This window comes from Macrobrachium rosenbergii, chromosome 14 (assembly GCF_040412425.1).
Source record: "Macrobrachium rosenbergii isolate ZJJX-2024 chromosome 14, ASM4041242v1, whole genome shotgun sequence".
In the NCBI taxonomy this organism is placed as follows: domain Eukaryota; kingdom Metazoa; phylum Arthropoda; class Malacostraca; order Decapoda; family Palaemonidae; genus Macrobrachium; species Macrobrachium rosenbergii.
The window spans coordinates 43,492,412-43,517,634 of record NC_089754.1 but is presented as its reverse complement, the minus strand read 5'-3'; the positions used below and the strand labels follow the sequence as shown (position 1 = coordinate 43,517,634).

Below are 25,223 nucleotides of genomic sequence, written 5' to 3'. Positions count from 1 at the left end.
TATATATATATATATATATATATGTCGTATTTATGATAAATATCAGCAAAGAAGAAATTTTAAACAACGAAAAGAGTGATATGTTTTTCAGCATTAGCAGCAACATTCAAAGTTTAATTGAAAGTACCATGAAGAGAGAGAGAGAGAGAGAGAGGAGAGAGAGAGGGAACAAGGTGCATTTAATCTCTTAACATTTCTGAGAAAGATACAGTACTGTGACACTGTAACTCCAGCCTTGCTGCTTCAGCTGCACAATTCTCAGGATCCCTGTGAAACCCCATTGTTTTGCTTAATAAAAAAAATGATAAAAACACTAAGGCAATATCATTTTTAAGTTTAATGCTAAATAGAAATGTCGAAATGTGTCCGTCGCAGGCAGAAGCTTCCATCGAAACCTATGAACAATGATTGTCATTTGATGAGAACCCGCAGAGAACGACAGATCTTGACTCTAGGAATGGTAATTTTGTCAATTATACAGTGGGAATAATCTCTTAGGTAATAGTCAATGCCTCCGTGAGCTTTTGTCGTCTAGCTAGCGTGAGAAGTGTGCCGCTTGGAGAGAATGGATGGAGAATATTTCATTACGCAGGTTTAAGAATGCAAATAGGCCATGGAAATGGCACACTCGTTGATGCGCTTCATCTGCTTGAAAGAAAGGGTGGCTTTGCTACTCTACCTAGACTTTTGATGTTTACGTTTGCTTATGGATGTTTATGGTATAACTCATTCGTTAGTTTTTGCGGAATTGTTAATCTCTCTCTCTCTTTTCTCTCTCTACACGCACGCACACACACACACACATATATATATATATATATATATATATATATATATATATATATATATATATATATATATATATATATATATATATATATATATATATATATATATATATATATATATATATATATATATATATATATATATATATATATATATATATATCAATTCCTAAACTCAACTATATGATAGAGCATCCCAGTCCTAATTCTTTCGCAACTGTATTACGGCAGAACCCTACGAGGTATTTCATCCTTATGTAACCAACTTTGAATACAATAGACTTTTAAAGCAAAAATACGCAGCAAGGACGACTCTCTTTCGCTAAAGATTACGTAGCTTTTGATACTCTAAACTTCAACAAAAAAAAGTTCAGACAAATTCTCATTTATTTGGTTAGTATATAAAGTCAACTGTAATAGAATAGTGGTCTTCCTAACTTATTATTTACAGTTTTCGTGTTGCAAGAAGGGGATATTATAAATGTATACAACACAAATGAAGTAGAGATAAATGGAACATACCTGGTAGAGTGATAAGATAAAAAAAAAATCTAATGTGCTAGTAGTTAAATAAAGATGATCAACAAAATTTGATAATCATTTCAGATAAAAATATGTATCCTAATTAATATACATTCATGTGTTTGCCAAATATTGTCCGGTTAGGTGTAGATATTAAGGAAATCTAGATGTGAACCCTAGATGTATCATAAAGTGAAACACAGATAAACCTACGATATTCGTTTAATTTCCCTTTAGATTATGCAAAATCAGAGGACGTATAAAAGAAAAATCCTTTCCCTCTTAGGAAGCTGTATTCATATTTGTAAGTATATTTTGACTTAAGGATGACACCTGATCCGACAACTTAAGAAAATCCCGTCGTTACTGTAAAAAAAAAAAAATCATCTTTATTTTAGATATTTCAGCAGTGCTGTTTATGCGCAACTGCAGCTTTCGTCACTTTAAAACAAACGTGACCCATAGTCATAAAATACTTTTCATTGTACAGGGACCTTTCTATTCCACGGCCTGGATATTTATATGCAATTCTGTAAGGATTTTCGTCGCCCTATAATTCTGGAGTTATTTCATATAAGATTGTACACGAACTATTGCACTGTACATATTAATTTTAAAAATGGTTGGTCGTCGATCAGCGAAGTTAAGTAACGCTGGAGCTGGCCAGTAATGTGAGGGGCGATCACAGAAAAATAAATAAATAAATCGAAGCCGTCAGCATATTATCTTCTTGAGCATCCGTGAGGCAGGTGTAGATCCAGCAAGCTCATCCCAGAAGTTCTTGCTTAAAACTGGCAAGTTAACATCTTGTAGAGCTAAACAAGCACGTAATTATTACATTCATTTTAAGTGAGTCACCCAGAACAGTTGGGACGAAATATTATACGTAACCAAGAGATGTTGCATTATTTATGTACTATTTTCTGCCACAGTTCTTGTTAATAAACATGTAGTCGATTAAACTTCATATCTAAATAGACTTGGTCATGAATACTGTACGTCAAAACATGCATCGATTGACAAGTCTGACCTATAGGTTTATCAGTACTCTGTAAAACGACTCTGAAAGCATCCAGAAAATTCCCAATTAACGGTCAAAATGACCTCGGGTGTTGTTGGAACCCTGGCGCAAATAGCTTACGGGCCCGAGGTCACTACGAGTTTGGTTCGAGTTTTTACCTTGTTAGTTCTAGCCTACTTGTGCATTTACTGTGCGGGAAGTATTACCAGTTCTTGTGCTTATCTTACTGGCTACATCTTCCATGTCCAATCTTCAATTCTTGAATAATAATAATAATAATAATAATATAATAATAATAATAATAATAATAATAATAATAATAATAATAATAATAATAATAATAATAGCCTTGATGAGATGGGCAAATGACGTTGATATTTTGCTTGCTGGAGATTCATCAGCGAGATGTAATTTAACTTTGGGGAAGGACGAACTAACTCTATCTGATCTGGTTTATGACACACTCCGTAGGCCCTTTCAAAATAAAGTTTACCTCTCGATTCTGAGTACTTTTCTGCTAAAAGCTTTTTTTTTTATTTAATGCTTCAGATTGCTACTGGATGCATCCTTATCTTTATTCGCTCCACATTTTCAAGACTTGTTTTCAGATCTTCATTGAGTAGTGGGATAGGGTATGTGTCTTATCGACGAATCACGTCCTAGCATTTACGAGTTCTTCTGAAACGCCATAATCGGGATCTAGCACTTCACCTGATGCTAGGATTACTTAGCAAATGCATTTAATTCGTTCAGATCAATGGGTTTATTCCTCGGTTCTTATGCAGAGAAATTATATATATGTATATAGATACTGTATATATATATATATATATATATATATATATATATATATATATATATATATATATATATATATATATATATATATATATATATGAGACGCATCATCCCCTTGGATGGGGCAGCTCCAAGAGGTCTTCGGCAATAAGCAGAGATGTGGTTGCTATCCCACGTTGCTATCCACACACCCTACCACAAGGATGTTCAAGGGGCTTATGTGCCGACGTCATCTGGCATTTCTTTGTCATCACCCATCGAATTACTTATCATTCTAAAGTTACTGAACTTCGGTGGTCGGATAGAACAGCGAGTTCTCCGGCCAGAAGGACAGAGAACGCGGTATATATATATATATATATATATATATATATATATATATATATATATATATATATATATATATATATATATATATATTCGTGTGTTCGTATGGATGTGTGTGTATGTGTCTATGTGTGTGGTCTGCATCGACCAGTCATCAAACTCGTTCCTCACCTCGTTTCGGAATCTAAATCCTAGTATCGATAACATCTTGATGAAAGCTCTTTCACGGTGCTGTGTTTTTCGTCGGTGATCTGCAGGAAGCATTTAACAAAAGCTGAAGTAATTTAAGGGATGCCTTAAAAAAAATTGCTAATAATCTAGATATCACAGCCATGCCAGTTTTGAAAAGTCTAGGAATAACGCGAAAGAAATGAATACTGTATTGGGGTATATAAAGCGCCGTGTTACATACCCAAATACGTCGAGTGGAGAAGCTCCGGCTTTCATATCGGGAGAAAGTCGTTATATATTTGCGCTTAATGATGAGTTTCCTGGCAAATACACCAATTCATTTAATCTTTGCATCCTTGAACTACGGCTTTTTCTCCCCTGCCGATCTTACTGTGAAAGATTCAGCTCTACAACTTCCACGCAAGTTCAAGGTTCTTAAGTATTAAAGTAGTATTTCTGCCGACCTTTCATGCATGGTATGATTCTCCAGGCGTTTAAACAGAAAAACTGGAATGTACATTCAAGTCTTCAATTTCTTTTTCGACTAATAATTTTAATAAAACATCACACATACTTAAACAAACGTCTTTCCAATCATTGAATAGTCTTCTACAGAATAGTCTTCATGGAAACGTTTTAAAGTCTCTGATGCCTAGTTTGTGCTCCACTGGTCCTCTAAGATGGTAATGGCTACCAGTTTAACGGGTCCCATTCACAGCAGTTATCATAATTATAATCCTCAATTACCTTTCCAAAAAGCGACGTCGAGGCTGAAATGAGACTCCTGGAAGTTCCTTCAGCTAGTTCCAGAACTCAGAGAGCAACCAATTACGTTATGCTCTTGCTTCACCTGATTGTGATAATTACCTTACTTATCTAAATTATCACCGGGGCTGCAATCGGGCCACAGGAGCTCCTCATGTTTACTCATAGTCAATATGTGTGTGTGCGCGCGTGTGTGTGTGTGTGTGTGTGTGTGAGAGAGAGAGAGAGAGAGAGAGAGAGAGAGAGAGAGAGAGAGAGAGAGTTTGGGTTAGGAGATAAAGAAACACTTGGTTATATGACATCACAGAAAGAGAGAGAGAGAGAGAGAGAGAGAGAGAGTTTGGGGTAGGAGATAGAGAAACACTTGGTTATATGACATCACAGAGAGAGAGAGAGAGAGAGAGAGAGGAGAGAGAGAGAGAGAGAGAGTTTGGGTTAGGAGATAGAGAAACACTTGGTTATATGACATCAGAGAGAGAGAGAGAGAGAGAGAGAGAGAGAGAGAGAGAGAGAGAGATCAGGCAATCTTAGAGAGAAATGGAGATTGTGGTTATTCTAAGACCACTAAGTTTAAGTAGGACCTGCAGTGAAGACACCGTTAACATTAAAAAAAAAGTCAAGGTTGCGTACACGTATGGGTTTGTTATATAGTTACTCAGAATATAAAATCTCTGTTGAAATTAACAAACCTGAATTTAGTTAAAACAAGCAATGAAAAAGTAACCTGATCAAAAACTTTAAATAAAAAAGAAAATAAAACAAAACTTTCATTTCGTAGCATGACAAGACATCCTCAATTTCCATCTGATTTACATTTCCATCACAACCGTTTTTCCTATTGCGATCCTCTATCATTCTCTCTATTCTTTAACCATTCATTATCTAAACTACAATATACCGATCACTGACACTCTAGAAATGGAGAGAAAGGAAGAAAAAGTAGAGAAAAAAAATCAATCAGGTATTTCCAAGTCACTATTGGTAAAATTACAACCTTCTTGCATAAAGCCAGAAAAATGATACACATAAGCCTGGAGACGTATTGTGCAAACTAGCCATCACAAAGAATAACAACAAAGCGGTGACTCCATGAGCAATGACAGGGCCTAAACATTGCTTACATGCGTAAGTCCCTCAATGACTGTCATTACATCTTGAAGCTCCAGTTACGCGCGGGTGATCTCTCTCGTGATTTATGGAGGCTGAGTGACATCGATGTAAAACATAAAGACTAGAAGTATACGGATTACAGATGGAAAGAACCACACAGACAGAAAGGGAGAAAGTTTCAGACAGATCCATGAAACTATCAAATCTGTCAATCTATCTATAAATATATATATATATATATATATATATATATATATATATATATATATATATATATATATATATATATATATATATATATATATGCAGATAAAAAGGTCCACAAAACACTATTTAGGCGTTATATATATATATATATATATATATATATATATATATATATATATATATATATATATATATATGTATGTATGTATGTATATATAGACAGACAGATAGATTGTCATGATATAGTTAAGTAATGATCTTAGCCCTAAAAATGGCTACCGTTTCTGGCTCTTCCTTGAACAGGAAGAACACGCATGTACAGAAATGAAAAGGTACAATTAAAGTTGCCTAAATCTTCGGCAACATAGGGAAATATATTTATCTTAAGTTCCCCTGAAACCCTTTAAGAAATGTGGCTACCGTTTTAAAATATGATTTCAGAAATTCTAGGAAAAATAATTCCTAATTTATAAATTTAAGGAATATATATATACAGTTTATATATATATATATATATATATATATATATATATATATATATATATATTTATATATATGATTATTATCACTTTTGTACACATTTATCACACATTACACACACACACACACACACACATATATATATATATATATATATATATATATATATATATATATATATATATATATATATATATATATATATGAGAATGCCATAAAATAATTCCATGAAATTTTGTCTGAACAAATCAAACTGAATAGTTACATTGAGGATTAGGATGGCAAATATCATTCAAACGCACTAAGTGATACACCAACAAAAGAAACTGCCTCAGTAACACTGGAAACAGAGCAGTCAGAGAAAAGCGTCCAGTGGTTTTCCACCATCATAAAGTTATACTCGAACACATTCCTGCGTTGTTGTCCGAAGAACGTGACCCGTACAGCAACCAGGAGATCATTACCATAAAGGCTGGAAAATACGCGACAGGCAGGTAGGTACAGAACAACAAACAAGAAGCCGACTGGCTCACTCACACTCCGCTCCCGAGTGAGTGTTACCCGAGGCATGTTTCTCCCTCCAGCAACACGAATTTTCCCTCTCGGAACTCATTTGCACATTCTTCTGGACCGGATTATTGAATCTCACGCAGGGAGACCCAGTAAATGTTTCTTCAGCTGTGACGCTTCGTAAATAAACCATTGCGAGAATGTTATTGAACGAGGACAGCGGATGTAAATGTCATAAATGGAGGTGTTTTGGACCATGAACTTCTAGAAATGAAAGTGATTTACTAAGTTTCCATGGACTCAGGCTTCAAGTAATTTCTCATAGGTACAGATGCATACGTGAATTAGGGCTTAGTAGCTTATACATAATTATGCTCAGTATAAAGTGTGCACGCAACTGTGTTGGTGTTATCATTTTCCAGCTAATAGAAATGAATTATACATATATACCCTTACATGTGCACCCTGTGTGTGTGTATATATATATATATATATATATATATATATATATATATATATATATATATATATATATATATATATATATATACTGTATATATATATATATATATATATATATATATATATATATATATATATATATATATATATATATATATATATCTCCCTTTTATTCGTGTACCACCCACTGATAGCTATACTTTTAAAACGTAATATTCTTCTCCAAACAGACCTTCAGAAGACCAACGTGCTTCTTGCCAAATGTCGTCAACAAAATAAGATCAGAAACATGACCTGAAGCACCGACAGTGTAAAGTTTCACCTGGATTGCCACGTCACCGGCATCATTTTGACGATTACAGGTGGATTACTGCGTGGAGAGGTAGATGATGGATGCTACGATTGCGTGTTTCTCAGAGTCCTATTACTTTGATCCCCCTCCTTTTTTGAGTTCTTAAACAATAAATGTAACACAGTTTGATCATTATCGCTAACACTGAAAGCGTTTTTAAGAGAGAGAGAGAGAGAGAGAGAGAGAGAGAGAGAGAGAGAGAGAGAGAGAGAAAGACAGAAGACAGACAGACAGACAGACAGGCAGACAGACAGACTGTACCTACTATTACTCGTCGAATTTCATATAGAGTTTAGGGTAATGCTGGCAGCTCAATGACCCTCTTCACGCTGGTAGCGAATTATTACAATCGATACAACGGGTTTTAACGGGACCTTATCATATTATCACTCCGTCCTCACCTCGGATCTGAATAAAGGTTCTCTTCCTGCTAAGGATATCTATATCTGTGTGTATATATATATATATATATATATATATATATATATATATATATATATATATATATATATATATATTTATATATACATGTATATATGTGTGTGTATGTATGTATGTATGTATGTATGCATATGTATATATATATATATATATATATATATATATATATATATATATATATATATATATATATATATATATATATATGGACATTTCCCAAGGCTAATATACATCTGTAGGCTATATCTGACATAACTTTTTCTTTCGGAAATGAATGAGTGGCTTAGTTTTCCTTCTCGTTACAGAGAAAGAGACTCTTGATTATTATGCATGGAAAAATTAGTGACGAGACAAATATCATGATATTCTCTACGGCTCACATTGTCATGAGACATGAACATTAATGTATGTGAAACTCTGCGCTCAATTGTCTTTCATGTATTCCCGTCACGACAGGCATCTTCTTTTTCTCTAGATCGTACCAGATTACGTTTATGCCTTTTTTTATAGTAAACTGAACAAAAGTGTTGAGAATTAAATGATCGACATAGTTAATTGGAAGTTTATGTGGTACGTAAGTAAACAGATACTGGTAACAAGAAGTTCAGTTATATAAATGAAACATTTCTACTTGAGTTTATATGCATGAGAGTAAGGTTAAAATATCTCAGAACATTTGACACTTAAGCCTTATTACAATGGTCATTCAGCGGAAATCCCTGGGACACTTCTTACAATGGTTAGCATAAATGTAAACTTAGACTGAACTTAGAATGATGGCTGGGAGGAGGATGACGATAAAAACCTAAATCATCTGTCATCCAATCCAGTAAGTGTCATCAGCGATGAAACTCTATACAGAACCAATTCTATAACGGAACATTTTTTAAGTACCATACTTTTCAAAAAATGTATTCCTTTATGCACCGTGCTATGGTCAAAAGCCTATTTCCCCTGAAGTTCCCATTAACTTTTCTCCTTGCTTATAAAAATCTTTAAAAAAAGATGACTCATTGCACGTAACGAGGAAAATAAATCTAATTCTATTGCAGTAATGAATAAAATTGACTACGTAAATAAAGTAATGGCCTTGATAAATGATTACACATGTAAAGAACAGTGTTGACTTTACAAACAAATTGAACAGTTGTTATTTGAATTTTGATTTTAATATAATTACTTTTGATGTGTCATTATTTATCAAAGTGCCTGATGATCTGTCGGAATTTTTACAAGAAGAGTTACAAAGTTGTGATATTCCTTCGATCGTTTCAGAAATCAGTGACCCCATACTGTTATGTATACAAGAAAGTAAATTTTGTTATAACGGATGTACAAAAGTTTTGCTTGGCTATGGGTCAATCCTTTGTATCCTTTCCATAGCAATATTTACTTGGGATTGTGATATGGTTTAAGCATTTACGTTCCGCATTTTATGCTGAGATACTGCCGTGAAAGAGCCGGGTTAATGTTTATTTTACTGACACCAAACCCAAGTTTAATAGGAACAGTATTTTTAAAGTTACCATATGATGAATGTACAGCATAAATGTTTTCATCAACTGTATTAGTAAGGGCTTGGTAATAAGTTCTACAATGGCGTTTCTTATTGCATGTATGGAATTCCTTGCAAAAGATGGGATTAAAAATATGGACAAACTGGAAAATCGCTAATGTGCTGTAGGAACTGACCAAATACTGAGTGCATAATTTGTACATTGGAAAGATTTTTGTGTGAAAGAGAGAAGCAGAGAGAACCAGAGCTTCTGTGAAAGAACTTAATATGTATTAACGTGGTTGTAATGCAAATAAATATATATATATATATATATATATATATATATATATATATATATATATATATATATATATATATATATATATATGTGTGTGTGTGTGTGTGTATGTATATATATGTGTGTGTATGTTTGTATGTATGTATATGTGTATATATAATATATATTATATATATATATATATATATATATATATATATATATATATATATATATATATATATATATATATATATATATATATATATCTACCCAGTCAGTAAAACGAAGTTTGTTTTCTACCTGAACGACGTTGATTTGATGTTTCTGTGAATTGCGAATAGAAATGCTCTTCCCACGATTGCGTTTCCCTAAAAAAGAATTCCGTAAGCCGGTTTCAGAGACGCTTTCAAAATCTGGGAATCTCATTTTTTTTTCGCGGGTGGGCAATTATTTCCAGCCTTTCCTCAGAGTAAGAATATCGTGATTGAACTAGAATTTCAGTAATTTTGTTGCATAACAGGTATCCACTTGCAATAGTTGTACAGAATGAGGTAAGGTGTGATTGTTATCCCTTACCCATGAACCCATGATAATAGAAATGACCAGCATTTGAATATAATGAATAAATCACCAAGGAGAAACTGAATGCACACTTGGCAAATATTAATAAAAGGGAAAAAACTGAATCTTCCTCTAACATCGATGCACCTGCAAAGCCAAACGAACTTACCTGTTCGCATCCGTGCTTGTAACGCATGAGGATTGGGGCGATGACTGCATTTCCATCGACCTCTTTGGCTTCCTTCCTCAACTGTGTGAACTGGAAGAGGGTTTCCTTGTCATACTCAATCCTTCGCTGAAGGATACCGAGAAGGACATCGAGAGAGTGGTTGCCAAGTGTCGGCTCAACAACATTCAGAAGTGTCTTATTCTTTATGAGTCTCTGTTGAACTTCTTCCTGTGTAATTGAAAGCTGGCGTTGATGAGAAGCTTGGACAGGAGCAGGGCCGTGGCTGATGCTCCTCTGCAGGGAGGCCTTGTTACTGAGACTCAGTTCTTCTAGCTTTTCCAGGGCATGAGTGTAGGATTTCACTACTTTCTCGAATTCTAACTTCAAGGCGTCATGCAGGCTCTGAAGGGATTCGTCAGAAGTACCCACCAGACCGTGGTGCCCCATACCTTCGATGGCCTTATCCAACTGCTTCCTCCTCTGCTGAAGGATCTTACGAATTTTTGGCTCAGATCGTGATATGATGCGCAAGACTTTCTTACAGGACGTGACGAATGGACCACAGAATTCCCAGCGAATGTCGCCTGTTAAGCATTCCTCTTGCTGGGCAAAGAATCGTACCATCTGCCAGACAACTGCCTCAGGACGAAGGATACCAGTGCATCCTACTACTACAGGTGCCGTTTCTCCTACCTTACAATAAAGAGCTTCTACGATAGGGAGAGAATGGGGCATAGCGTCGACTAGTACCTCAATCGGTAGATCCGAAATGATGACCTTAAAAGTAGCAGCAGGCAGACGATTGATAAAAGAAGCAGCATCTCTGTACTGGTAATTCTCTGTCAACAAGAGGATTCGCTTAATAGCATGCCTTGGGGACCCATCAGCTGAAGAGGATGAGGTGTTTCGAGTATCTAGATCAAGGTAATCATCCTTGGATGTTGTAAATCCCCTGGACCAAGCACTTTCTCGCCATTGTAATTTCTGCACGGGTCTCCTTTCGCGCCTCTCGGGACGAAACCTGGCGCCCTTTTCGATATCGGATATGCCAGAATTTCTTGCAGAAGTTACCTGTTTGTAGGTCCATGTTGATGTCTTGCAAGCAGCACCATCGATCAGGGGCTGACTACCACCGCTTGAGGGTTGGGTTTGCTGTGATGGTGGGCTCGATTTGTTTGTCTGGATGGTGCTTGGTTTTGGGAGAAGGCCCACGGGCTTGGCTGGACGTGGCGGAGGCTGTGGATCGAAGTATCTATCCAAACGAGATAAAGCTGATCCTTCAACACCGACGAGGATGTGTGGCACAGGTGGGGATAAAATGCTCACCTCCCGGTCTGACCAGGTCACGGTATGGGCAGCGCGAGGCATTCCCGCAGGACCCAGCATCTCGCAAAACTACACTATCAGTACAGCAAGGTGAAAATAATGGAATTCCTTTAAATCATAGTTTCACACCAAATCGACACAGTACTTGCTATCACTTCCAGTAAGTATTTCGAAATCTAGCACATCACTCAGTGTACGCGAGTAGGAAAGACGTTGCTAAAGTATGTTCCAAAGGTTTCAGTTGGGAGACGACACGCAGACGCAGTGCAAGCGTCCTCTCACCACCGAGTTCAAAACACTTGTGAGTTGAGTCTACGAAGTGAGGCCCTTCCCACCCACCCTCTCGCCCACACCACACAGCCAATCTCTCTCTCTCTCTCTCTCTCTCTCTCTCTCTCTCTCTCTCTCTCTCTCTCTCTCTCTCTCGGCCACCGCAAACCTTGGCTCAAGCTACACATGCCTATGCTTAATTGTTATCATCGGAACCCCTTTTCTGTTATACTGTAGTACAGCCGGTGAAATGTATCCATTATATTTATATATATATATATATATATATATATATATATATATATATATATATATATATATATATATATATATATATATATATATATGTATGTATATATATATACACATACATACATTCACATATATATATATATATATATATATATATATATATATATATATATATATATATATATATATATATATATATATATATATATATATATATATATATATAATTATTTGGATACCATTGAGGAATTACCGAAGAATTAGTTCCTAGGTGATTTCAGCTGTAATGCAAAAGCAGAATCGAATGTAAAAATCCAGTGGGCGTGAATCTAATGCTAAATTATGACATTCGTAAAATGATGAGAGCTTGGTGGTTTTTAGTCATCTATTACACTGAAAATGTAAACAAAACTTTTTTATTTAACTGTAGTTTCATATTATGCAAAAGAAATTCTCATCTGTTTCCAGTTACAGCCAGTCTTCTCGTTTTCTTATAGTGACTAAATGTCCTTAGATTAGATCTAGAATCTTTTAATACACTAGAACACAGCCCATAAGAACTATTATACATACTGCCATAAAATCTATCTAGGGTAGAAAGATTGTAAAGGTACACAATATATACAAAGCTCTGAGAGCAGCTGTTATGGTAGTAATGGTGATAGTAGAAGTAGCAGCAACCATTCTTCTTACTCTAAATAAATCGTGACCCCTGTATTTTGTGAAATTAGTTGCGACTACTGAAAACAAAACAGCTTTTTTTAATGTTTTCGCTGTTGAGAACTTTGAAGCGCCTGTGATACCATTCATCCGATATTATTTTTCATCCATAAGTTATCAGTCATATATTCATATTCTTGAAAACAAATTTTTATGTATGAAAACTAAATAGGAATCAGAATTTCACCTGTAATAATTTTTATATCTATTGAACATTATTATCCCAGCATTGCACATTTACAAAAATTAAAATTTGTGAAGTTATTAAAAGGTTTATTTTTGTATGCTGCGAATTATTCTCGTATTACACAATCTTATCATCCCACAGTGATTATCATCCAGCTGAAATTCTTTTTATCTCTCCATATATATACACATATATGCAGGTATATATATATTCATATATATATATATATATATATATATATATATATATATATATATATATATATATATATATATATATATATATATATATATATATATATTACATTTATGTGTATGTATGTATAAATGATAGTTTTAATAAAGTGCCCGCCTCCTCCCTCAACTCCAGCAAAAGAAAAGGGAAAAATGCAGCTGAATATATTAGGAAATGCCTCTAATTATGGTGTTGGGTAAGCTGATAGTATCCCATTTCAAGAAAAACACGATTTCATTGCGTGAAACTGTGGTTCCATAGAAGACAGCCTAACTTTACGACGTTCCAGCGTCGTTGCATAAGTCACTATGCCTTTCAGGTAAAAGAAAGTAACTTCCTGCATGTTTTACAAGAGTGCGTGAATACCTAATGGCAAAATGAAATAATAACTCACGGGAGTACGCACACGGGCTGTCGTCGTGAAAGTGCTTTTAAAAAAGTCACTGCTTTTAGCCATTTCATTCTCTTTGCTTTTGGAGTCGAACCTTTGACGTTTTCGGTAGATAATGTGGGTGCATACCAAGAGGAATTATGAAACTAATTCTCGTCATTTAGACTGCGATGTACTATGAGTATCTTGATATAATGTTTAGTCTAAAAATACAGATTATACAGTAGATGTAATAAAAGTTTCTGTACAGGTAATTTATTCTTGATTTAGCAGTTAAAGGCTGAGAGCTATAGCAACTTTGTTTCTTTATACCAGGAGCCACCCTTTACTAAGGAAATGATGTGTGTGTGTGTGCGTGTGTGTGTGTGTAAGCTATGAACAATATTTATATTCAGAGGTATTTGTAAGTAGATGGAAATGATAAATTAAAGAAAATAAGGAAACTAATACGACTGCTTCCGCGAGATACGCTTGGGATCTGTTTCAGTGAGAGTATTTAAATCTCCATAATAATAATAATAATAATAATAATAATAATAATAATAATAATAATAATAATAATAATAATAATAATAATAATAATAATACTGCAGTATTTATTAATGAATGAATATTCAGAGAGAGGGAGGAAAGGATAGTTTCTTCCTGCTACATTTGTGGAAGTATGTTCTTAAGTAGCTGAAAAGTGTCTGTTGTTAAACTTCATTCTCAATCAATCATTATTACTTGAATTCGCTAAACATTTATTTACAGAATACCACCAATATTGGCTAAGCGACGCACTTGCAAATACTTTCGAGCAATTACTTAACAAAGCACAGTCACGTTAGAAAATGATCAGTAAATAAGTGATCGCTTTTCTTGGCTTCACTGTTTTCTTATTTACCTGTACTTCCCTGTTTATTTTGCATTCTCATAACTGTATTATTATTTATGTACTTATAAACGACTGGAAAATTCACTTTCTCCGGAAACTGTTCAAGATGTTTTCACTACTCGAGTTTGGATAAAGAACAGGAAGCACCTCACTGCCCGTTGGCATAAAACTTGCACTTCTACATTTTTCTCGTGTTTATTGTGTTTGTTTTATTCTTCGATGGGCCCTTTGAATTTACAAATTCGTCTGGAAAAGAAGTAAAGAATATAATGATGAACAGCTACATGATTTCACAGGATTAGAAAACGAAGAAACACCGAATTATGAAAGAAAGAAAAAGAATGGACCCTGAACGATGAGATATTATTCTAACAGAATACGTAGGTACTTCACGTAAGAAAGTTAAACACCTCCATGGCTAGATATATAGTACTGTTAACTACGTTAGATTTCATATTTTTATACACTAAGAGCAAAAGCCAAAATGATAGATTTTTTTAAAAGGCTTACATTCATAAAACGTTTGCCCTACTAATTAGAGCCTCTTCGGGCTAAAGTTATACTCATTCACGCTACTTGTCATATAAAAATCAATTATTACTTGAGAGCTAAGTATAAAGAGAAGTAAATCACAGCAATAAGAAAATTCAGTATACGTACTAGAAAACCATATAACTTCAAGAAAACTTCAAGATTGGTTTCTACACGATCATTGAAATCTCCCATAAGAATTAATGCACCTGTACTTTTAAAAGAGTCACATGGCGGAAAGTCTCTTTCGAATGTGCCTTCTGTTTCCCGTTTGATGAATTTTCTGAAGAACTCGTAGCGAAAGTATTATAAACTCTATCAGGAAAGGAACGATGATTATAATTAAATTGTGCATACCTAAAAATTAATGATAATAATTAATGAGTTTATACGCATTCACTATACTTGTCGAACTTGGAATCACAACGTATTTTCAGCCCATACTCTCTAAAGTAAATAATGTGTGTATTCTTATAAAATTCAATTATTACTTGAGAGCTAAGTATAAAGAGAAGTAAATCACTGCAATAAGAAAATTCAGTATACATACTAGAAACCCGTATAACTGTAAGAACACTTTAAGATTGGTTTCTACACGATCATTGAAATTTCCCATAAGAATTAATACACCTATACTTAAAAAATTCACTTGACGAAATGTCTCATTAGAATGTATATACCTTTTAGTTCTGTTGTGATGAATTTTCTGAAGAACTCATAGCAAAAGTATTATATGTTATATCAGCAAAGGAACTACGACTGTAATTAAGTTGTACATACCTAAAAATCAGAGATAATTAATAAATTTATACTCATTCACTCTACTTGTCGAACTTGGAATCACAACGTATTTTCAGCCCATAGTCCCTAAAGCAAATACTGTGAGTGTTCCTATATAATTCAATTATTACTTGAGAGCTAAGTATAAAGAGAAGTAAATCACAGCAGTAAGAAAATTCAATATACATATTAGAAAACCGTATAACTGTAAGAAAACGAAAACTTTAAGATCGGTTTCTACACGATCATTGAAATCTCCCATAAGAGTTAATGCACCTGTACTTAAAAATTCACTTGACGAAATGTCTCATTCGAATGTCTATACCTTTTGGTTCTGTTGTGATGAATTTTCTGAAGAACTCATAGAAAAAGTATTATATATTATATTATATCAACAAAGGAACTGTGATTGTAATTAAGTTATGCATACCTAAAAATTAATAATAATAATTAGTAAATTTATAGTCATTCACTTTACCTGTTAAACTTGCAATCACAGTCTCTAAAGTAAATACTGTGAGTGTTTTTATAAAATTCAATTATTACGGGAGAGCTAAGTATAAAGAGAAGTAAATCACAGCAACAAGAAAATTCAGCGTACATACTAGAAAGCCGCATAACTTTAAGATTGGTTTCTGTGTGATCATTGAAATCTCCCATAATAATTTAATGCATCTGTACCAAAAATTCACATGGCGAAATGTCTCATTCGAATGTTCCTTCTATTTCTCGTTTGATAAATTTTCCGAGGAACTCATAGCGAAAGTATTATATATCAGCAAAGGAACTACGATTGTAATTAAGTTATGCACACCTATAATAACTAAAGATTGAATATGCTGAGATCAAAGAATATTGCTGATAGTTTTTAATGTATTTTCAACACAGGACCGATCTAGAAAAGTGTAAGTGTGTGGGTGTGTCTGTCTGTCTGTCTGCACGTGCTTAATTTTATTCTGATTCAGGCTAAAAATGTATCTCGGTAAAACTTACTCAAATACAGATTTAACGTACAAAAAAGGATGTCGAGATGAAAGGTGGTAAGATTATGAGTTGTAATAAACTAGTCATATTTTTGTGTAAAAAACATCAATAAAATTGGAAGAGAGAGAGAGAGAGAGAGAGAGAGAGAGAGAGAGAGAGAGAGAGAGAGAGAGAGAGAGAGAGCGAGATCGTCCATTTTAACCAGATGCTTGCAATTTTCTGTTTGACGATATTATGTTAACTTGTGTTCACCATTTCTGCAGCACACTCCACAACAGCTGAGAGCGTTCTTCAAGAAAGAAATATCAACAAAATATGAACAGCACTGTACCGGACTTGTAAAGCTCCGGAAAATGCGTAATTCAGTACATGTTCTTATCGTATATTTCGTTATTGTTAAAGCTAATTAGCTAAGCAAATTTACTTGAATTTTGAATTTTTTTATTTGCTTTCAATAAAAATGCTTATTTGATACAGATGAAGAAGCTAATGTGCAGAAATTCCTGAAATTAACTTCTTAGTTTTTAAACTATAATTTTTTTTTACTGTATAAAAGAGAACTGAAAAGAAAAACAAACACGACTGAAAACTACATCGAACGCCTGATTAATCACATAAATCATCTGTCAGTAAATGTATTATTATTATCATTACTGCTACTATTATTATTATTATTATTACTCAAAAATCGTGAAATTTGTTGAATACTTATCGTTTCTTATTTTCATGATGTTTCTTTTTTTTTAATTTCATCAAGATATTTTATTATACATGTTATAACTTTTCTGTTTCTTATTGACCACCTTTATTATTAATTAGAGAAGAACATTTTACATGCCCATCCTTTAGAAGTCTTCTTATGCCACTTTTTAAATCATTATTATTTTTCATTATTATTATTTCTCTTTATAGAAATATCACACAAAGTTTTTGTAAATAATTACTTACTTTCTATATCATATAATTACTGATGATTTATAACAAAAATAATGAAATGATTGCCGTAATTTTTCCTCTCTAGGCAACCAGCACTCGTCAGTCGTTATGTTACTCGTTAAGAATTACCACCTCTAAAAGTGGAACACCAAAATTAAAACAGTAACCCTCGAGTAAAACCATTAAATCAACAAAATTTTCGAATTACATAAAAAGTCTCACATGTGGTTAAGTAGAAGTTCTCGTAAACCACAGTCACTCATAAAAGGATTTCTATGGGGATGGTTTAATGATTTTGACTCCTTATTAGCAGGAGAAGTGCCGTTTTAATGACAAATTATTCACATATTTCCCCTCAAATCCTTGTCACCCCTACCTCACCCCACCGACCAAGTATTTTACGATTTGTGCTGTTGAATCCCTTCACATGTTAATTAGGCGAACCTTGAAATCTCTAATTGGCTCCGTAATAAATTTCTTTCTAAGTCAAGGCTGATCACTAGAACCTGTTAAAAAGTTCTTTGTCATTGCTAGTGAGGAGAACGCAGTTTGCGAAGCTTTCTCTATTTTCGGAGCAATTTGACCCCCAAAATGAATTCTTCATAGTGCGATGTGTTTTATTTTCATGGTAAAGTTACTCAGTTTCTTTTAATGTATTCTCTTCCTAAGCAAAGGCAAATAAAGTTACGTAGAGGAGAGGAGAAGGCCGTTAACCGAAATCTTATATTTCATAAAGAAGTTTGAACCTGCTGAAAAATTATTCATGAATGTTATAAAATATACACTAACTTAACTCCTATCACAAGTTATTATAGGTATTGCTTATCACGGTGAAAGGATAATGGCTGTGAAAAATGTAGTAAGTTGAGGCCAAATGCTTGATAGAAATAGATATTATTGTTTCAACAAAATTAGATAATTACATCTGAGCATAGGCGTTATATATCATTCTGACAACCAATGATATAAATTGCAGAGAAAAAATGCTGCTTATTGCATCATGCCATAATCACTTTCGTTTTATCTGGCTACTGCACATTTAGTTCAGGTTGTTCCACTTTTAGAAACTCTCTATATAATGGCGATTTTGCTCTTTTTGGATAGGCTATTTTCAGCAACCGATAATGAAATGTTTCCTGCTAACAAATGTGTCAGATTTAGTAAGATTTCGAAAACGTATCACTTTTGGCCACAACTTGCTGTACAGCATACACTAAATATGAAACACTCGCATTAACCAACAGAATACCGTGAAATCTACGAAGTCGATAGCACGATTCAGAATGAAACATTTAACTTTGATAGGGCAATCACACATAACAGTGGTCTCAAAACATCATCATCATCCAGTGAACTGTAAATTGTACTTTAACAGTACTTTTCAGTCCCGAGTTGGACCATTGCAAGCTGCCATTATCATTGAACTGCTGTCTTCATACTATATATAAACGGAACATCTAATAGTTAAAACAATCTAACAAAAGAATCGAACATTGATTATTTGTTGTTTTTTTTAGTTATTTAGTAAATTTAATGTTAGGAAAAATCGATTAGGAAATTGAAGAATCAGGTACCCTGAAGACAAATATTCAAAACTTTACTGAGGAATAATATATATATATATATATATATATATATATATATATATATATATATATATATATATATATATATATATATATATATATATATATATATATATATATTAATATAGATATATAGAGAGAGAGAGAGAGAGAGAGAGAGAGGGAGGGAGGCAAATATGGCTTTTTCCAGAATTAAATCTTTTACACAAAGCGATCAAGAGCGTAACCACAAGCATCGTACTATCAGCGATTTGTTTCAATCTGAGCATGTTATACAGAAACCACAATCGGCCTTCATCTCTGCAAATTTGCTGACCGAAAAGGCTGTCAAGGTTCGCCCTTAACTCCTGCAAACACCAGGCGGCGATAATTTGTCACGGTCTAGATTTTTTATTAGTCGGGATCCTTTTGCATCTAAGAGGAATTCTAATTTTGTTAGATCACCTTCATCTTCTCTCAGCCAGTGGTTGCTCATGGTTACTAATTAGTAGCTTTAGTTGATTAACTGCGGAGACAGAAGAGGAAGCTGCTGGTGTTTATGAATTTTCTATGAAAATTCCTTTTCCTCCTTTGTTGCACGTTTAACCATCCATGAGTTTTTTACATTATGTATATATATATATGTATATATATATATATATATATATATATATATATATATATATATATATATATATATATATATATATATATACTGTTGATATACTGTTTATATATACTGTATATGCATATGTATATGATAAATATATAATAAATTATACATAAATACATTTAGTGAAAATTTTCTGCATAGAAGACCCATCCTTGATTCTGCGTCAGTTAGTAAAATATGAATTCGGCCGTGAATATTGTACATATTTTTCTAAGGGGCTATGCTTACTAGGCGGAACGACTTAGCACTATATATATATATATATATATAATATATATATATATATATATATATATATATATATATATATATATATATATATATATATATATATATATTATATATATATATATATACGAGTATATATAATTTATATATAATAGTATGTATGTAGTTATGATTTTCAGTGAAAAAGAAATGTTTACTTTCCCCAGCCAATTATCCTTTAACGATTCCTTTTGGCGATGCCTGTTGTCGCTTCTCTCTTTTACTTTCAACGAGTTGACCTTAAATTATTATCTCTGTCTCAGTAATCATGTAATGGTGACAGATGGGATTAACTCTTATTCTTCCCGCAATTTCCCATCATCTAAAAATGGCCTAAATTCCTAAGTCTCGTGATTTGTGGCTTTTTCTTCCTTCAATAGCAGCTGTCTCTGAAACTGAAATACAACAAAAGGAGAACTATATGAAAACCCAACTATCATAAGTGTGGTACATATCGCCAAACAATATTACCGATAATACGAAGAGGGGTAACGATAAAAATAATGGTAATCTGAAAGACCAATGCGAAAACTAGTTTAAAGTCGTCTCTATATAAATGTAATTTCATAATTTATTCGTTTCTGCAATGATCAACTTTCATCCGTGTCCTGAGAACAAGACAACAACAGAAAATGTTAATATGAAGACCTATATAAGTAAACAGAAACATGATGGGAAAAGAATACTCGAACCTGAGACATTAACTGCCCGGGGAACAAAGGCTGTATGGTCTCCTCCTTGCGTAATGAATTAGATTTGCACCTGAACGATGCAGCAACTACTTATACCAACACACATACTCCCATCAGTTAGGATGAAATGAAATGAGAGGACGAATGTCGAGCACCTTTAGGACTCAAGAAATATTTAAAACTCAAGTAAAATCTATGAAGCCTCCTCTCAGTTTACGGCATATAGGTTTTGTTCATGATTTACATACATAAGTAATACAGAAAATTAGTCGGTATACTATCATTCTGATTGAAATAAAAAACATCTCCAACAATATTTATTAATTTAAGCAATTTTAATATCATTTCATTATTTCCAGCGTCTTTCATTCCTCAGTCTTATGTAATCGAACATGTGATACAGTTGGTAAGGAATTCAGTAAACAAGTTTCTTTTCCTTTTCTTTTTCTTCTTTGCTCAAGAAGTAAAATGAATTCAGCCATTCCAGGGCACTTAGTCCGTTACATATCTGTAGATTCTTATGGGTTTTGCACTAATTTTATTCCCTTCCATTCCTTGTTTGCTCTTGTCTGAGATGATAAGGGCATTCGGCTGCCCGTCCAGTTGGTTTTTTTACCGAAATCAATATTACCAACACATTGTTACGGACATCCATCATGTGTTCAGATAAGAATACTGCCTGCAGTAGAAATAGGGATCCCCGTGTGAAAAAAGCTTAATGTTATCCACTTAGAATTCCCGTGACTAGACCTTAATATTTTAATGACGACGGAAATAATGAGAGAGATTTGATTGGCACGGGTGTGGCCAAGGCTCCTGTCCGATATGAGCGGGAAAATACATCAATGATGACATCTATTGCCAAACAAAAACTTTATAACAATAACCGCGAAACCGCAGATTTTACAACTGGACTAATCACCGGTTTCCTCTAGCAGGAACAGAACAGCAACAGAAACAACAGCGAAAACAACTACTATGAATGCATTATTACCGTTGCCGTTCTTGCCGTTTATCACTAACATTCCTGGTATCATTACAGCGGGGAGTGAGTACTGCATGTTCTTCCAAGTTATCATCATCATTAATGTCTTCAATATTATATTGAGTAGTTTCAACGTCCACCTTTAAAAGGAACTCAACGATATATATATATATATATATATATATATATATATATATATATATATATATATATATATATATATATATATATATATATATATATATATATGTGTGTGTGTGTGTGTGTGTGTGTGTATGTATGTATGAATATTTAATGCATTTCTGAAACACCGCTCTATAATAAATTGGCGATGCATGCTTACAGTTCGTAAATACTTGAGTCTATCTTAACCGTACGAACCATGGTTATTTCGTTGAAGAACTGTTTTTCAACTTACGCATTTCTAATTTAAGTTTTGATGGTATCTCTCTCGTAAAGCAAGCATTCCAGAATATATTTATAATGAAGTTTTGGTATTTCTTGTGAACAAAAGATATGGTTGTAACTGTCAATGAATTACTAAAAAAGGATGATAACATGGCCGAACAAGTGAAAGGTTTTTAAAAATTTACCTCATAAATTATCAAAATTTACACTGTTTTGACACCCTATCCCTATAAAATCAGTGGATCTAGTAAGTAGTGGTATAGTGCCATCCTCTTTCCGTTGAGTTCCGGAACTTTTTGCCTTAATATATCCTAAAGTCGGTGCAATCAATTAGCCGAATAAAACTCAGAAATCAAATAATACATTTTTACCAGTTTCTAGTTTGCTATATAGGTGACACAGCTGATTGATATAAGGTCAACAGTTGATCAGAAATCAACAATAAAAAAAATGCAAGGTAAAAATAGCTGACGGAAATCCCAAAAACTTGATAAATAAAGGAACAACATAAATATTTTAGTGAAAAAAGTCTTAGCCAGTTAAAATACCAAAGCTTATCCGAGAGTTGAGTACACTGTTATCTTGAGATTGATCAAGTGTTGGGCCTATGGGAAAGGATTCACGATTAAATTTCTCCTTGAAAAACTTTAGGATAGTTTTCCCTTAATTGATATTAAGCCTAGGAAAGAGCCGATAGTTTTGCCAGTTTACATATATATTTTTTTTTTGAGTATGAGACATGAGAGGTGCAGCTTAGTGAACATTTCAGAAAATGGCAACAAAGCTGCCCCCCATACTGGGGTAGGGCCGTCAGTGCCCCTCATACAGTGCATTGTAGGCATTACTTAAGGTTCTTTGCAGCGTCACCTCGGCCCATAGCTGCAACCCCTTTACATTCCTTTTACTGTGCCTCCGTTCATATTCTCTTTCTTCCATCTTCCTTTCCACCCTCTCCTAACACGTGATTCATAGTGCAACTGCGAGGTTTTCCTCCTATTACACTTTTCAAATCTTTTTACTGTCAATTTCCGTTTCAGCGCTGAATGACCTCATAGGTCCCAGCGCTTGGCCTTTGGCCTAAATCCTATATTCTACTCACAAAGCTGCCCAGACAAGAAGAAAAGGAGATAGATGGAAACACTGTCCCACACTTTTATACTTAGGGAAATGAAGGATCTTTGGTACTGAAAGTGTCTTTCTCAAGAAATTATTTTTCAAACGGGAGAAATATCCGTGACAGCGCTTAATGGACAGTCTTTGTAAATTGGATTTACACGGCTCACTAGATGTGATATTGATCGAAACTTTCCCTTGTGGCCTTCTTCGAAGCTACGCATTCATTCGTAGTGATTACTGGAAAATTTCCAATTTAAGACATATTTGTTATCTCCTAGGGTTACTGCCTCGCGGCACGTGAACTGGAAATCTCAAGTTCAGTGTAAAAGATATATGTATATATATATATATATATATATATATATATATATATATATATATATATATATATATATATATATATAAATATATATATATATATATATATATATATATATATATATATATATATATATATATATATATGTGTGTGTGTGTGTGTGTGTGTGTGTATGTATATATATATATATATATACATACATACATACAGTATATCTATTTATATATATAATATATGTATATATATTAATATTTTTATGTGTAGATGTATTTATGTATATATATGTGTATGTATATATACATGTATATATATGCGTGTGTATGTATGTAAGCAAGTTTTCGGTGGGTATAGACACACAAATGTATTAAGAAAAAAGTTCCATCTACATGCATTACAAACAAAGATACGGTATTTATGACTTAGATATAAAATTTTAGAATGTCTCATAGATATTAATGCCATTAGAAATCTTATAAAAATTCAACCTGTGCGTGTCCTTCATAGCTTGGTTACTTAACCTTTACTCGCCCTTATTAAATTTTTAATACCAAAACTTTCTGAGAGAGAGAGAGAGAATATGAAAGGAAATGCGATATGATTTCGCTTTTCGGAAACTTAATAAAAACCAAATGTTTTGAAAACAAGTGCCATTCAGTATCTGCGGATGTATAAACCTGCGGAATTTTAACGCCCCATCTTAGCAACAAAGTGAATAAAAAAAATGTGTATATACAGTATATATGTATATATATATACACATGTTTTTTATACATATATTACATATATATACATGTGTGTGTATATACACATATATTTTTATACATATATTACATATATATCATGTGTGTGTATATGATATATTACTCATTATCATATTGGTACGAATACTACTCGCATTCCCCCAAGGAGTTATTTTAAAGGTTGTATAGTTTAGTTCTTCCTCCATAGATTCAAAGGATCAGTGATTCCAAAAAGAATTTCTAATCCTAAACCTTTGCCTTCCTTTTTTTTTCCCCTCTGTGATATCGAATCACTTGATGGTTTTATTCGTTCATCTACACTAATCATAGTCTATATATATATATATATATATATATATATATATATATATATATATATATATATATATATATATATTTATATATATATATATATATATATATATATTTATATTTATATATATAGATATATATATATATATATATATATATATATATATATATATATATATATATATATATATATATG

General features: G+C 33.3%; 1 protein-coding gene across 1 annotated transcript in view; it reads right to left on the bottom strand.

Moving 5' to 3' along the window:
* Nucleotides 1-12,125, bottom strand: part of LOC136846041 (uncharacterized) — a 268,588-nt gene extending 256,463 nt beyond the window's left edge. Inside the window, exon 1 of the mRNA XM_067116697.1 lies at nt 10,463-12,125. Coding sequence (XP_066972798.1) covers nt 10,463-11,848 — 1,386 coding nt within the window. The 5' untranslated portion in view covers nt 11,849-12,125. The remainder of the gene's footprint in view (nt 1-10,462) is intronic.
* Between the last annotated feature and the right edge of the window lie 13,098 nt (nt 12,126-25,223).